Raw genomic sequence first — 17,500 nt, forward strand, 5'->3', positions numbered from 1 at the left:
AGCCAAACTAAACCCAACACATGAAAAACAGGCGGAGCACAGGATGTTAGGTGGTTATATCAGAACATTACTAAGACATTTTGAATGCTACCTGAAATCTAATTTAAGCCTGAAAACAAAACATCAATAGGCAAATTTGTACATTTCAAGAACCATTAAGTTCTGTTTTGTCCATGTGATGGGATGCATATTGCACTGCTAACCCTGTTCGGTATTAATAGTAACGCCTCCAGAAACTGTACGTTTTGTGTTCTGTCCAGATAGAAACACTTCCTCTTAAATTGTTACTAATTTACCTCCCTTCAAAGTTCATGGTATTGAGTCTTAAAATAACTGACAGCTGTGATGCCCTACAAAGAAGAGAGACATTTCGCCTTACCTCTAATAAAGTTAAATGTGTTTGCGCAAAGCATAAAATAAAATAATACAATTTCCCAGTTGTTGTTTTTTCTTTTTGCTAGTTGGAGAAGCTGAGGGGCTGACAGGTGTCATGTAGACTCCACACAGGTCCAAGCCTAAAACAGCCTACAGTCGCATTCTGACAGCATTACACATGTATGCATGGACAGTACAATTCTTCTAATTTATTGAAACTATTGTAAACAATTATTGTACATATCGCTAAGTTGTGTGTATTGCTATGTTTTTACTAAGTTGTATTGCTTTTTTAAGAACATTTCTGTCTCTTTTGCTAAACTGCTGCAACAGTGAAAAGTCCCACTGGGATTATTAAGTCTGTCTGTATAAAGAACACTTTATTTATATATGCCTTTGATCTATTTATGTATTTGATAGACAATGCAACCACAGCACGAACTCTTTTACTCGTAGAACATATTTCATGACTGAATGTTGCTCTCGTCCAACGGTCCTGTTGGTGTCAGCTTGGAACAGTCCGATGCTCAGTCAGAGACACCAATATACGCCCTCAGCACACGGACGTACAATGAAAGAGATCCTCCCACTGGCACTGTGCATAAGGTGGACTGACCGGAGTGAAGGCACAGAGGAGGTGTTGTTGTTCCTCAGCAGGTCCACTCTCCATATGGCTTCAGAGGAATTTATGTTGGACAGGCACCCATAAGCCAAATCTAGTTAGCAACATTATATCATTGGAGACAAATCTAATTTCAGCCCCAGTGTGTTTTAGTCGTCGGTGTCTCTCACTCACTCTCTCTCCCCTCCTCTTCTATGTGCTATGTTCTCTCCCTCCCTCCCTCCCTCCGTCCATCCGTCCATCGCTCTATGTGAGTGTCACCTGCCCTCCGAGCTGGCGACGCTGGGTCTCGGCCTTAGCGTGAGAGCCCCATTACCCTGACTGGAGGCTTTGTTTTCCCTGTGAATATGCGAAAGAGTGTGTGTGTGTGTGTGTGTGTGCTGGAGGAGAATGTCAGAGAGACGGTGATTTGTTACATCAGCGAGCATTCCTGCTCCGAGATCCTCTGAGCAGAAACATAGAGAAGGGGCGGGGAGGGGGGGGGGGGGGGGGGGGGGACGGGGCGGGGGCGGGGGGGGGGGGGGGTTAGGGTTAGGGTTAGGGTTAGGGTAGGGTTAGGGTTAACCCTACCCTAACCCTTCCATACGTGTGTTCACTACCAGGCTCAAGGTCAGCCGCCCCTTTGTGTGTGTGTGTGTGTGTGTGTGTGTGTGTGTGTGTGTGAGGCTGAGGCTCCCAGCAAATGGAGACGGTGAGCAAGATACCATCTGCCTTTGCCCATCTACGTCTCACGCCAAGACACACACACACACACACACACACACACACACACACACACACACACACACACACACACACACACACACACACACACACACACACACACACACACAGTACAGTAGTTGAATGTGCACAGCGCTCTAATTTGAAAAGCTTTTGAAACAGTCAATGAAATCAGTAAATATTCAAGCTGTCTGGTTCATGACATTATTATTTATGTAATAAATACACAATTAGATGGAAATACCATGAAATACAAAGTTATAATAATCATTATAGTGATCAATTTGAAGTCAATATAAGAGGCATGTGTGTGTATTCATAAAATCCTTAAACATTCTATTTTCCTTGTTATTTCATTATTTCAGTCAGCTGATTTATTTGATATCATCTTTCTCTGGGTACTGTTTACAGTATGTTAGTGTTCAGGACCTTTTTATTGAGTTATTTCATGTTTCGCTTTGCTATATCATAATGATCATATATATGATATATCAATATTCATAATGAATTCCTTCGACTGTAACTATGCGTCTGTTTCTTCTGCTGCTCTGACATTTCCCTGCGTGGCGTTAATAAGGCTTATTTGATCTCATCATGTGTAGTAATTCATTCAAAAAATAAATATCTCATGTCAGTGATTTTGTTCTTTTAATAAGCAGTTTTAACATGAACTGTTTTGGATTTTGTTTGTGAACATTCTTTTATTTTCTCCACCTTGATGCAGGGGACTCATTTGACTTAAGAGCACACAAACAAAAACAATAAGAAAAAGACAACAGAAACTTCATCGGCCCTCTGGCTGTTAATAATCAGGTAGTAACTGCATGACTGCATACCACTAAATGTAAGGGAGGAAATACATAATCTGTCAAGCAGTGATATATGAGAATCTGTTGAAATGTTACGATCCATACCACGATCCAGAAATACAGAGGAAGTAAAAATGACCACTCCCTTTGTGACTCCTGTGTATTGAAAACTACTTCAAATAATGTAATTGATTTAATCTTAATAATTTCAGATTTTAATTATTGACATAGTACAATTTAAAACAATACATCTATAAAATAACAACAATATCTTATTACACCATCATTGTGCTAGGTGTTTTGTTAAATTCAACCTACAGATTCCCGTGTGTGCAGAACACACATATTTCTGTGGTGATCTCCATCATCACATCATCTGGTCCCGTATCTCAAAGCTGATCATGTCTGTGAGTCTCAGTGGGGAAAGTGAAGTAAACCCAAGTGGACCACGGAGGGCTGGAAGGGACTAAGGCTCAGCATCCCTGGCCACCGCAGTCTGGGGATGAACTACAGTCTGATAGCGAAAGCATCCGGTGATCTCAAAGCCCACACAGGACTTCAACTGCCTGTCCGGTAACCTCAGGTTACATTGAAGATTGTTGTAGCAATGACAAGATCCTCCTCTTTACACACGAGGATGCACACAAGCAACGGCGGCGAGCAGGTGAGCCAGACGGCGATCTGGCCTTTGTGCAATTTCAAGTCAAGTTCAGTTATCCATAACACACAGAGGGTCACGCCATGGCTGCTACGAAATGGACGACAGGGACCCAACCAGGTCCCTCTTTTCATTAAACTCCTCCCATGTCACAGAAGTGCTGCACTATTAGATTAGCCAACAGAGACTGAAGCCTCTCTGCCTGTATGGATGAATAGAGGAACCTGTGGATGATGTCTTCAGCACAGCTCAAGGCGCAGGAAGTGTGTGTGTTGGTGTGTGTGTGTGTGTGTATATTACGGCTGTATTTTGATGTAATGTGATCAGTAATGAATTTTGTGGGGGTCAACATGCGACTTGGGGGTGGAGGGTTGGGGGGAAGAAGAACAAGAGGCGACTGACTACTGGTGTCCGTGAGTCTCTTAAACCTAATGTAATGAAGAAACACAGGGGGGGGGGGGGGGGGGGGGGGGGGGGGAGGAGAGAAAGGGAGAGAGAGAGGCTACAAATGAGGTTAAGTCCTAAGCTTGGGGGGGGGGGGGGGGGGGGGGGGGGGGTGACTGGACTGGATATGGCTGGGGATGGTTGGGGGATGATAGTCGATGCTAAATCCATTAGGGCCTTGTGACCCCCCCACAAACACACACACACCCCTCGACCCCAACCCCTCCCCACCACACCCTAGCCCTGTGGCTGCCTCTGTGGAGTTACTGCCCCCCCATACACACTCACTCACTTAAGAAGGGGGGTAAGAGAAAGAGAGCGCACTGCCACTTCCTAAACGAGTTAACCATTTGGACTGTCAGGGCCAACGGCATGTCTGCTGTGCACACACACACACACACACACACACACACACACACACACACACACACACACACACACACACACACACACACACACACACACACACACAGACGCAGGCAGGAAGCCTCTGAGTAAAGCAAGGCATGTGCAGATATGCCAAAACCTTGCAAAATACACACACACACACTAATGATGAGCTAATCCATCACTGGACCTTGACTGGCAGCACTGTATTCTGGGTAATGCCACATCGAGGAAGTCAGGCTACCTAACAAGACACTTAGCTGCGCTGGAGACATTCTAATAGGATTTATAAGGAGTTAGAACAGAAACAGTGATGCAGAGCACCGACGTGGTGTGTGTTGTGTGTGGAAGGCCTCACACTGCTACAACATCATTCACTATTACATCAGCTTGCATTTTCAGGAAATATGTTGCTCAGAAGAAGCACAAATGTAAATGTTTATGTTGCAGAAAACTTTCTTAGAAACGAAGATATGCAAACACAGTTGAGGTCCCCTCAGGGGGGACTTGTCTTGACAAGAGATGCATTGATTCACAGCTCTTCTGTGACGTTCTGGCTAAAGCCTTTTAGAGGGGAACCTTTTAGAACGTCTCTTCTGTACCACCTCGGTGCCATTTAGTGGGGTATGGACACTCCTTTGTTCTCCGAGGTAAAATGACACATTGCTTTGTCTTCAGCGCCATGTTGGAAAGGGCTGTGTGACCACAAGATGTTTGTACGTGTTTTGTATCGTCTGGGCTGACCTGTAGCGGATCCCACGATGTCCCTGGAGGGCGACTCAGACATGGCATCGGCCAGTCTCTCTCGCAGGCCTTCGTCACTGGGGTCCGCTGAGCCCACGTTGTGCCGCGGTATGCCGAAGCTCTCCGGCCAGCTACCACACACTTCCAGCAAGGTCACCCCACGTCCATCGAAAGGACCTGCATGCAAAAGACAAACACAGGGTTCAGGCTCTTTGGGTTAATAGCTCAATTGATATTCACCGTTGTAGCAACTCTCCAAAAATAAGCTGATTCATAGGATCAGAATCAATCCAGACATTTGGACTGAATCAAATATATGGAGCCTGATTCATTTCTGCTTCTGTAGTTGTCAACTTGGGCGCAGGCAGTTTTAATTTCCATGATGATATGAATTTAGTAATGCAATAAGAGCCAAGTAAGGTCAAAACTAAGGTCAAGTACCTCTAAAATTAGAGGTACTTGTGCTTTACTTGAGAATTTCCATGTTATGCAAATCAATTTAAATGTACTCATCTCAGAGACTAATGTATATTTACTCCACTACATTGGTTTGACGAGTTATTACAAGTTATTTTTCAGGTTACACTTTATCAGAACTTTCATGTACAGTAAAAACAATGTATCTCCCAATGTTGTGAATGTTGTGATAAACTGAAGGATAAAGTGTTACTTGATGTTTCAGAAAGTTCTCCATCTATTAAAATAGTAATACATACTATAATAATATGGATTAGCGGCAACATGCATTGTCAAAAAGCTGAAAACAGGGCTGTTTGTCTGAGCTTATGGAAAGTAGACATATGACACATGATCTGTGATGAAAGAATTTGAAGTTAAACTACCCCACAGTATTTAAAGGTCTACAGAAGTTCCATGCAACATGCACATTATTTCAGCAGTAATATTAACCCTGACATTATATATAATAGTGAAAAACTGATATCAGTATATGCATTTAAAATCGGAAATACCATACTACAATTCTCATAAATTGTAATAAAATGAGATTCAATGTAGTGTGAGAAGGCTTGCTAAGAAGTGTGTTAAGGGGCAGCCGTGGCTCAGAGGAGAGCAGGGCGGCCCCTCATCAGAAGTTCGGCAGTTCGATCCCGAGCTCCTCTAGTCGGCATGTCGAAGTGTCCTTGGGCAAGAAAATGAACCCCACATTAGTGTATGAATGTGCATTAGTGTGTGAATGGGTGAATGTTGACTTTGAAAGGTCGGAAGACTATAAAGGCACTACATAAATGTAAGTCCTTTATCAATTAAAGACCACCATTAAAACATATAAAACATTTGGCCAAACTGATAATCATGCAACTGGTTTTACTGTACCACTAAATTCAGCCAAAAGGACACACACACACACACACACACACACACACACACACACACACACACACACACACACACACACACACACACACACACACACACACACACACACACACACACACACACACACACACACACACACACACACACACACACAATCTTCATGCATGTCAAACCAAATCCACACAGACCTACACTGCTCCTTAATCTTTTCTCCTTTCTGTCTGCCGTAATTTCTGCAATCACAGAGATCTCGTGCTTTGGAGCCAGAGAGTCTGCAACCTGTTTCTCTCTCTCTCTTTTCTATGTGTGTGTGTGTGTGTGTGTGAGAGACACACATACAGCCAGCCAGCCAGGCAGGCATGCAGCGCTAAAACGTTAGTTATGTATTGTAACTCTAGATCCCATGAGCAGGTAGCCCCGTGCACGTGAACAGTCCAGATGATATTTTGGTGCCCTTGGTGGTTTAGCTCCTTTCAAAAAGCTCAACCTCTGTCTCAGCTCTCAGGAAGAAGCTTAAACTGCTGTAACAAATTGTGATCTGTGAATGTCTGAAGGTAGGTTAACACGAGAGGCATGTGACAAGACGTGGGATCTAAGCCTGCCTCCCCAAGACCATCTGTCATAGGAGGGCCGCGAGCGCCTTGGATAGTGAGCACCACCGCAGGGGGGCAGCCATGACTTTTCAAGGGCTCCCGTTTAGTGGCCAGGCCGACGATCGCCGGCCAATCTCCAAGAATCTCTGCGCCATGGAAGCTGCCGCGGTTTCCCCACCAGGAGCCGCACCATGGTCACAAACCATGACACACGCTTGTGCGTCCTGGGGACCCCAGATCCACCGTTAGGTTTGTCTTCTGGGAATGCGTGCCAAGAGTCGAAGAGTTAGAAGAATACTGGGCCAGGGTCAGCGAGAGAAGGCATTGACTCCTTGAGTGTGTCAGAACCACATTGCTCATGATGCTTTCTCTTGACCCCTCTCCTCTGTCTAACCTGTCCCACAATGGCTGAAATAGCGTGATATTCAGTTCAGGAAACCTGATATTAAGTCTGCTGTGTGACTTTGCTCTCCCTTGGGAACAGGCTTTGTCCTTTCCCCAGTACATGACGTCTGACCGCAGTGACGGAGGGTTGGTCAAAAGTCTTGACACGAAAGGTTTTACCCCCAAAAATCCAGAGATGGTTGAAAATGAAATGATTCTACCTCATGTAGAGGAGTCCCTGGGGTACAACCACATTATCCGATTATCACATATGTAATTCATGACACAATTCAAATGGACCAGTTAACTATCGTACGTATGTATTCTGAAATAAGGTCTCATGTGGGACACCGGTAAGGGTGTCGCCTCTCTATTGGCCAGATCGGGCCAATTTTGACCACCTGGACATCAGCAACGCATCCTTCTCACACCAGCTCCACAAGACATATCCTCCATCTCATCAGGCTGGAAAACATTCGGCTTTCAATTCATCCTTTAGCAAACTCATCATCAAACCCGTTTTCGAACCAGTCCAAAGTCCAAAGAATGAAATGCCCTCATTTACTTCTTTTTTGAAAGGGAGACAATTGGGAATGTATTGTAATATTGTCTATAATACACTGTCTGATGTGTTTTTTTCGGGTTTTGGCTATATTGATTCTAGCTATATTGATTTTGTCTTCAATTTGTGTCATTCGTCGCACACAGTTTGAACAAATACAGTATTGTACAGACAATCTCAAAGAACGTTGAAAGGCCTCTTAGGAGGAGACATCACATTCATTAATATTCAACAAGTCATCCAGCGCTTGGCCTTTAAACCAATAGGATAAATGCTTTGAATCACTAAACTTGAAAGGAAGCATGAAGTATTCTTACTTCATGAAGACATTCTCTCTCTCTCTCAGAGGACACACACAGGAATGATTCTCTAGTGGTCTTGTGGGTATCAGTAAAACCCAGCGAGAAGGCAGACAGGATGACTTCAAAGGAAGAAGTGAAGACGGGGACAGAAGACATCCTCATTTACTGGAAAGACCAGCATCCAAGTGTGTGTGTGTGTGTGCGTGTGCGTCTGTGTGTGTGTGTGTGTGTGTGTTTCTCTGTGTGCATGCTGGAAATACAGAAAACATGTCTGGATGTAGATTGAGGGTGACTGGTTAATAGGATGAAGGTAGAGGGAGCTCGACAAGACGAATAGGTTGTAGTTATTCCGTTTCTGACGAGACTAAAACACCAGAGATGAAATGAACCATTATTTGCATGGGTTTAAGGTACCGTCGCACATGATTGAAATCACATTACTGCAAAGAACGGCATGAGGGCGCGATTAGAACGAGCTGAACTATCTTTCCACAAGGCTACCCGCAGACCTGCGTGGTTCCCATTGCAAAGGTGGATTTAATGACATTTTAAAACACGTAGGAATGTAAGACCTCTGCCAAATGGTCAGCTGGAGGTTTTAGTGCATTGCACGTCTATAAGCAATGAGCCACACTTCACTCAGTAACACTAAGCTGTGTTGTCCAGATGGGCCTTTACAGCTGCACAATTCAATTCAGTCTTTAAAAAGACACACACAAACGCACACCCAGTTATCCAGCATTAAATCAACCATCGTGCACGACATAATAACATCAAATCACCTCTAAGGCAAAACACAGGGCTGTTTTGACACGCACACACACACACACACACACACACACACACACACACACACACACACACACACACACACACACACACACACACACACACACACACACACACACACACACACACACACACACACACACACACACACACACACACACACACACACACACACACACACTCTCATGGCCAGCTTTGATGGAGGGCCTGCTGGCACTAAGGGGGAATCCTTTGAAAAATCAATCCAACACACATACAGGCTGCTTCTGAAGTGCAGCAAAGTTATCAGGAAGCTAAGCCACTGTGTGTGTGTGTGTGTGTGTGTGTGTTTGTATGCTTTTGGAGGTTGGTCACTGTTATCACAGCAGGGAGCATGGAGGCCCGTGCAGCCTCTCGCCCCAGCATTAGCACCTGTCACCGGCCTGCAGCGTAGCTGAGATTGGCCAGGCCTCAGGGTAAACACACACACAGATACAGACACACACACACACACACACACACACACACACACACACAGTAGTCTGCTCCCTGATAGCCAGCGAGCCAGGCAGATCAAAGGTTTCCACGGCGGTGGCTTCTCTGGATGATAAGAGCTTGGCAGAAGGTTAGAAGAGCTTCAGGTTTAGCAAACCAGGCTTTGACCAACACGGCATTTGAAGGCCGATACTGGACCTACCGATCACCGATAGTTGGTGTTGATGTTCAGAGGTTTCATATCTGTCATTTGTAACAGGTGTCTCAGATGATGTCTGTACATTGAAGACCTTTTGGTCTGTAATCCTAAACTGGCTGTGAAGAAACTCGACGTCAGTGTAACACAACCTGCTACTCGTCCCTCCTTCATTCAGGTTAGAGTGTAAAGCTTTTGTCATTTTGGAGTAAGTTTGTGGAGTGTTGATTTGTGTTCATTATACTGAGAGGTAAAGTATCCTTATAGTTGTAGTTCAGTTTTGGTAATTGTTTTACATTTTGCACAATCGGCTGATGACAATAACTGTAATATGTGACAGGTTTGAATTACATTAACAACCCCCCCCCCGTCATTTCTATATGAATTACTTATGAAACTTTTTTTCCTCTCATGCCTCCAAGAATCCAAAATCGGATAAGTTAAAGTAAATTGGGGCGGTCACGTTTAACAACATCAGAAATGTATCACTATTTAAAACACTGCAGCATGAACAGTCATCACAGACGAATAACTGCAGCATTAGACATTCAAACAGTCAGCTTTCAATGCAGGTGTTTGGGAAGTGACACTTAACACAGTTAATGTTTGATCTTTGATACAGTAATGTGGGTTATAATAAGTATCATTGTATGAAATGGATTTATGTTATAATATTAGATATTATAAACAATAATCCAATGCAAAGACCGTTATTTAACAACATGCTAGCTGCATGTATACAGCGTTACAGTTACAACGGCCCTTTGAGGGCAGCATGATGCTGATGTGGCCCACGGTGAAACCCCTGGTATACATGAACAAAGCTGAAGCATCCTAAAAGTATTTAAAGAAAACTAAAATAATTCATAATGCTCATCATACAGGTCATGTAATGTGTGTCCAACAGGAGTCATTCCAACCTTCGGTCCATCTCTCGTGCTCTGACGGTTCACATATGCTGTCATCTTAATCAATGTACACAGGCTACAGTGTTACTGCATATGTTTACGCTTCACGTCTATTTGAGGCTACAGTGATAGTGCACGTGTTGAGCCCTGAGCACTGCTAAAGCACGAGTGACCTACACTCAATACTGGGCCTGAACGCATCCTGTGTTGACTGACAGAAGCTGCTAACATGTTTCCTGTGTGGACATTATGTAATGATCGTAGTAGCAACATGATGCAATTACATACTATATATATATATATATACATACAAACAGTATTTGGCATTTTGGACAATTAATGACCTCATGTGTCCACTGTACTGGTGTGAAGGGGATCTGTCTTTGGCATCCGGATGTGTTTACGGACTTCTTTTTCTTTTTAATTTCTCTCTTTAAATCTTTGTAAATGTGAAGATGTGGTGTTGACCGCAGGAGGAGGATTCCAAACACACGCCCTGGATTGCTGTTTTTCCTCCATCATGTTAAAACCCGACAGGATTAAAAGCCACTCTCCACCCAGCTGTTAGTCCGTACATACTGGCCCTACTTATCCCTTCAGCCAGTGCTACTTTCCTTAAAGATTTAATCACACTGCGGCGGGTTGTGTGTGTGTGTGTGTGTGACTTTACAACAGGGGCTTAGGATGGCACAGTTGGATATGAACACACATCCCATGTGCACCTCACAGTCGCCTATCAAACACATACTAGCATCAGGGCTTCAATATAATATTGTGGCCATTCGATGATTCAATGAGTTTCTATTTCTTCAACAGAAAACAGTTCCAGGATCAACTGTGTGCACAAACTAAAACTGAATAAAAAAACTAAATAAACTTACTGCTAAATTAATATTGTGTTCACTATGTCATCATTATCACGACTTGTTAATTGTTCAGTAATAAAGAAAATGGTCTCACTCCGAGGTCCTGCCTCGGGGTCTTTATATAATTGACCCTTTTTCCATTAATATAAGTGTGTGTAAGTTTTAGAGTCCTTTCCCTTTGCTAGTAGACGAGTCTGCCTCTCTGACCAAAGGGGAGCCTCTGATGTCACCAATGAGCCGGAGAACAGGGTTAGCAAACAGTAGAAATGAGGCTACGTCTTTATATCTGTTACTCGTTCAGTCTCTTTCAAACTCGGTGCCGACTCATTTGGAACAATGCTGAGCGCTGCTCGGACGGAGTCGGAGGGGGTTCGTCTACCCGGGTGACAGGTTGCCATCACAGCCAATCGGAGCTGGAGCCGATGACACTAGCGTAACAGCTGAATGTGTGCCTGAACAATGTGGGGGAAGTAGGGGCTCGGTTTGGACAAGCAGGATGCGACTGTGACTCAGTGGTAGAGCAGGGCCGCCCTTCAATCACAGGATCGGTGTCACCTTGCATTGTAGCTCCTCCCATCACTGTATGAATGGCTGAATGATGACATGCAGCGTTAAAGCGCTCCGAGTGGTCGGAAGTGCTATACAGTGAATTGAACCTGCATTTGATAACAAAATATGTTTTCTCTGGTCCTGCTGCATTGAAAAGTATATTGTGAATACGACATTGCTATGAAAAGTGCACGCCATAATATTTCTGAGAGACTTTGGGAATCCGAGTCTGAGGCAACGATCACAAAGATTGAGCCTTGGAACTCTTTCGTGAAGCTCCCTGTAGATCAACACCTTGACCAAGACCTGATTTTCTTTTTTACTTTTGGTGAAATTACCCTTTTTGCTATCAAACATACAGTACAGTAAATCTCAGCTGGTACAATAACAACTTACAATAAATCAGTCAATGAAATGCTACACATAGCAGCATCAACTGTACTATCAGTTTAGAAAAGGTTTGTCAACACACACCCACACACACACACACACACACACACACACACACACACACACACACAGTAAAGGTCTAATGTTCTGAGGCCTCATGCCACTGTTTCTGGGTTACCTGTGCAGTTAAGATGCTAATGCCTGGTAAATGCTAATTCAATTAGGCTTTAGTGCGAGGGGGCTGATCGGACTAATTCCTTTATTATGGGTGCTGTATAATATGTAATGGTGTGTGTGTGTGTGTGTGTGTGTGTGTGAGAGAGAAAGAGAGTGTACTCGAGTGGTGTTTCTGGGAAGTCAGGCACTGGGAACAAAAACAGTCTGTTACTAACAAACAGATTGTAAACCAGGTGGTGTTTCAGGTGGGAACTACACAGAGTTATGAGTTTATGAAGCACACCTCTATCATCTGATGGGATCCAATACAACAGCTTTTAAAAGCTTCAGAGTTTCAGTTTGTGGTACCAATTCGACACAATGGGGACGAGCTGATGGTGCGGCTGCATTGGACCGCATCTTATTGGGAGGTTATAACCGACTGTTGTTTGCTATTTGACGACAGTCAAAGGTAAGAGTGACGACCAAAACGACAAGCTGGCGAAAAACAGACGAGAACAACGAACCTAGAATGCCTGCAAAGACAATGCTGATGCATTTCCACAAGCAGTCTGGGGACACTCTTTGACCAATAATTAATCTGCACGCAGGAGGCTGGTATGACAACACTGGACTACAAAATATGGTCCAATAGGAATTTGAAGGTGGGCAAGATTAATGTAGAGGCCCCCTGTGGAGCTCCGACCACTAGTAGTGCTGTGGAGCAATGCCTTTGAAAGAGGGTCCATGCATGCATCGCCCTGTTGGTTACACACTGTTCAGCTGATTGACAGGCAGTAGCTAATGCCAACTAAGCAGTGCACCAACAAAACAACGTTTCCATACAACGATGTCAAGTGAGTGTGTTTTCTCACAGACTGCGTTTGTATGTGACATATCACAGGTGTGGGTGGATCACCAGGAGAACCATATTCGTAAACGTATTCTTGGTCATGGTATGGTTTAAAAACAATCCAAAAGATGACCTTCTCCTAAACCTAACCACGCAGGTTCCTTCCCCAAACCTTTACATAATCGAGAAGGCAGTTAAAACTTATGGCGTTGGTGTAGACAAATGTAGGAATGTTGATATGAAACCTATTTTTTCTCCAGAGACGTTGAGATTTAGCGTATCCGTGATTTGGAGGAACACACCATGTCATTATTCTGCCGACTGGGTTGTGTAAACATTGCACTATTAAACATTAAAAATAATAACCTGAGTGGGATTACAATGTGTATCAAGTGCATTTACTACCAACACATTCGATTTACAAAGAAAATACTATTTCCTTCAGCTGGCTTTAGTGCGGCCGTGGGCAGGCGGAGCCTCCATCATATCAACATGGCATTGAAAGGTCCGTGTCAGCCAGTGTTGGACATTCCAGCATTGTGTTAATGCGGACTGTAGATTCATTCACTCATACTCAAGCACAAAGACACCATTCACACGTTATATAGATTACTTCACAGAAACACACTTTTAATAGACTCATTTTCACACATACTTCTATGACTGTGCTGTGAACCCACACTGACATCCCTTCAGGCGCTGTGTGTCTGTATGAGTGTGTCAGAGAGACAGAGAGCGAGAGTGTCTCTGACATCCTCAGGGAAACACTCAGAGTGCTAGCTAGCTGGCGGAGTAGGTTTGTGGTGCAGTGTTAGTGTTAATGGAGATGTAAGCTCACAGGATTAGCACCCATAGGTAGGTAGGTAGGTGTGTGTGTGTGTGTGTGTGTTCTTGACAGGCGGGGCCTTCATTACATTAAGGCCAATGGCTCTAAATCATTTACTCCCTTTGCAGTCTCAGTAGTGTCGGTTAAGTGTTAGTAATCCCCGTCAATACGGGGCTCTGCCTCCAGGCACTTTACTCACTACCACACACGCGCTGACACACAAGAGAACATATGGCATTCAGATATGAAGACGCATTAACCTGTGTGCAGTTGATTGCAGACGAGTCCACAGACACATTACCACCCACGGAGCTAATTCCCGGCATGTCAAATTAGAAGAGAGTAGTGCTTTGCTCACTATTAGGCTTAACGCTTTAACTGCCAGCTATGGCTTGTATGTGTCTATCTCAGCACCACGTCATCTCACACACACACACACACACACTTTAAAAAGGAGACTGTACTACAGTATTCTCACATGCAGCAGTCAGCGGTGGCCTGACCACAGAACAACACTGGTGTCTTCACATGTCACAAGCTCAGATAAGACAAGACTTGTTGCTAAAAGAAAAATGTAACAGATGAAGAGATGAACTATATAATAAATAGAACACGTAGATGGTTTTCCGTTGCCAAGGTCTAAATGTGAAGGGCACTTCACTAATTCTACACATGAGGCTAACTCAACACGTTGAGGCCTCTTTGAAAGACATTCCACATGTCCTGTCATTTCATGCCACGAGGTTCACGTTATCAAACGTCTTTTGGCGTGTCACACACCGCCGCGTGGAGAATAATTATGTTGAGGTAACAAAACGACTTACTTAGGTTCATGGGTGGCCTTGAAATAAGTCAAATGCGTATGGAAACAACGTAACTCCAGTACGGGATACAGGTCACAAAAAGGACTAAAACACTCCTCCCCCTCCTCCCCCCCCCACCATGAGCAGCCTCACTCACGGTTTAAATAACACGTCAACTCCATATGCATCAGCTGAACCTCAACATTCATTCATTGGAGTTGCAGCTCAGCTCAGCACTGTCAAGTTTTTCCAATCATAAATCTGTAATAACCGTTTGAAGTGAACGTTTAGGGACAAGATTATGTGGACATTTTCAAATACACCAACATAATAACAACACAAATACACTACATGCAGAAGTGGTTTTTGGTCTGTAAAGGAGACTCTTGGGTACCCATGGAACCCATTTCCATTCAGGTATCTTGAGGTGAAATGTTCAGGATCACATATAGGTCTATTCAATTATTTTATGGAAAATATACTAATTGAAAAGCAACATCAAAAGTAGTAACTGTTTATGACCACGCCGACGCTTTTGATTATCCATACATGTCCTACACACTGCATATTGTCAAGAGGGATGCTTGTGCCATATGCCTGATGGCACAGCACCGATGAACACACATGGTCTGGGTCTGTGGACACAGTGATGTGGACACCTGAGAGGAGACACCCCCGAGACATAGACAACAACACACGGACACATGGACCCACACACACACTTCACCTCACACTAACTCAGGCAGGTACATGGAGAGAGTCTCAAACTGAAGTCAACAGTACACATTTATTCCATCAATAATATAATCCACAAAACGGTGTGTTTTGTTTGAGCAGATTTTAAAGAGACACAGAACACATAACCACATTTCATGTCAATTCACACCCTACAGCCAACATCTAACCATATCCATCATGAAGTATCAATGTCAGCATTACATTATTCAGGGTGCTAAACTGCATGGTTTGTCTTTGTCTCGACACACTGAACTAATACAGGAGGACGTGGAGATTGATTGACTGAAATAAATTGATTGAGCTTGTGAACCCCTTGTTATGCTCTCTCTGTGAGGTTGAACCAAATAACTAAATATAGAAATAACCCACTACACCAGCGCAACAGCCAATAAGTACAGTTTGTGATTTCACCTCCCTGTGGCAACAACGTGCAGCTTTCTGAATGATGAACAATACGGCAAAAGTTTTTGTTTGGAATCAAAATTTATTCGAGCTATAATCTACAGGGTTCTACATTTAAATTTAAAAGGCAACCGTATGATATACTCGGGACTATATCAACTGTTAATTAATATAATACATTTTTAAAATTAATATTTGAAAACGCAGATACCAAATACCAAAGTTACAGTTGAATTTAGGAAAAAGAGCCGTTGAGGTGAACAGAGAACCCTCATTCCCACGATAACCAACGTTTTCTATTCAGTAAATAGAAGTACTCCTTTTATATGGTTTGTTCTATTTTATTATTCATATTCTTTTCTAATTCAGGTATTTTAAACATGTTTGTGTAGCATGGAGGGGGCTATGAGTACATTTCATAGCGCAGTCCCATATTGCATAATGACAACAACGAGTCCATCCATCCATCCATCCATTTTCAATACCGCTTATCCTCATTAGGGTCGCGGGGCGCTGGAGCCTATCCCAGCTGACATAGGGCGAAGGCAGGGGACACCCTGGACAGGCCGCCAGTCCATCGAGGGCACATGTAGGGACATACAACCATTCACTCTCACATTCACACCTATGGGACATTTAGAGATCAATTAACCTGCAGCATGTCTTTGGACTGTGGGAGGAAGCCGGAGAGCCCGGAGAGAACCCACGCTGCCACGGGGAGAACATGCAACGAGTCCTTTAAATCATATTCCACAGAGCGGATACAAGGCATCTTTCATCTCGCTCAGGGACGTGGCGCCCACACACTGAAACTCCTTTCTGGGCGCGAGACATTGTTTTCCATCAAGCCAAACAAAGATTGAGGAGTGTACACTTCACGGTGAAGCATAGCCAGCTAATTGATTTCAGGCCAGATCGTGTTGCTGTGTAATGGAGCAGGCTAACGTGATGATGAAGCTGGGATGGTCATGGTGATGACTTTCACAGGGACTCCAGCCTCATTTGTTTGTTTGACAGGCTGCATGGGGTGTGTGTGTGTGTGTGTGTGTGTGTGTGCACATGTTTTTCTCCATTTGGCATAAAGGATATGGATTAAGCTGTAGAGGTGACAGATGATATGTTTACAGGAGAATGTTTGCTTTCTGCATAATATTCAATTACAGGGTGTGTGTGTGTCACCGCCTGTGAATAAGCGTGTGTGAGAAAGACGGAGTGTGTGCATGCCAAGTCATCTGTGTGTGAAAGGGTCGAAGGCCTTTATCCATCACACAGAATGTACTTCCTTCCTTCCCTCCTCACTGTCTCTCTAAGCTCCGGTTCAAACCTCAACCGATGCCGCCCACTGTTTACTGGAGTACAAATAATACTAATAATGTTATGGTGTTGTGGTGCCGGTCCAGTTGGTGGTACTCATAGACTGTATATAAGAAGTGGATTTTGACCGTCGTCATCAGAAATGACACAAGGAGGCCAAGCTAAGAACAACCTCCATAAGATCATTTCAGGTACTGTGTAAGCATGACCTATGACCCAGGAGGGCTGCTTTGAGAAGGCCTATGAGCACAGTTGGCCCTTTTGCGCCTTTATTCCGCTCCGCGTTCGGTCCGAC

General features: G+C 43.9%; 1 protein-coding gene across 4 annotated transcripts in view; it reads right to left on the bottom strand.

Annotated features, from left to right (window-relative positions):
- Nucleotides 1-17,500, bottom strand: part of bcas3 (BCAS3 microtubule associated cell migration factor) — a 304,020-nt gene that overhangs the window by 20,236 nt on the left and 266,284 nt on the right. For all 4 annotated transcript variants that reach the window (XM_034528788.1, XM_034528786.1, XM_034528787.1 and 1 more), the window contains one exon: nt 4,763-4,939. In XM_034528788.1, coding sequence (XP_034384679.1) covers nt 4,763-4,939 — 177 coding nt within the window. The remainder of the gene's footprint in view (nt 1-4,762; nt 4,940-17,500) is intronic.

The sequence above is a fragment of the Cyclopterus lumpus genome, chromosome 25, assembly GCF_009769545.1.
Source record: "Cyclopterus lumpus isolate fCycLum1 chromosome 25, fCycLum1.pri, whole genome shotgun sequence".
NCBI classification, from domain to species: Eukaryota; Metazoa; Chordata; class Actinopteri; order Perciformes; family Cyclopteridae; genus Cyclopterus; species Cyclopterus lumpus.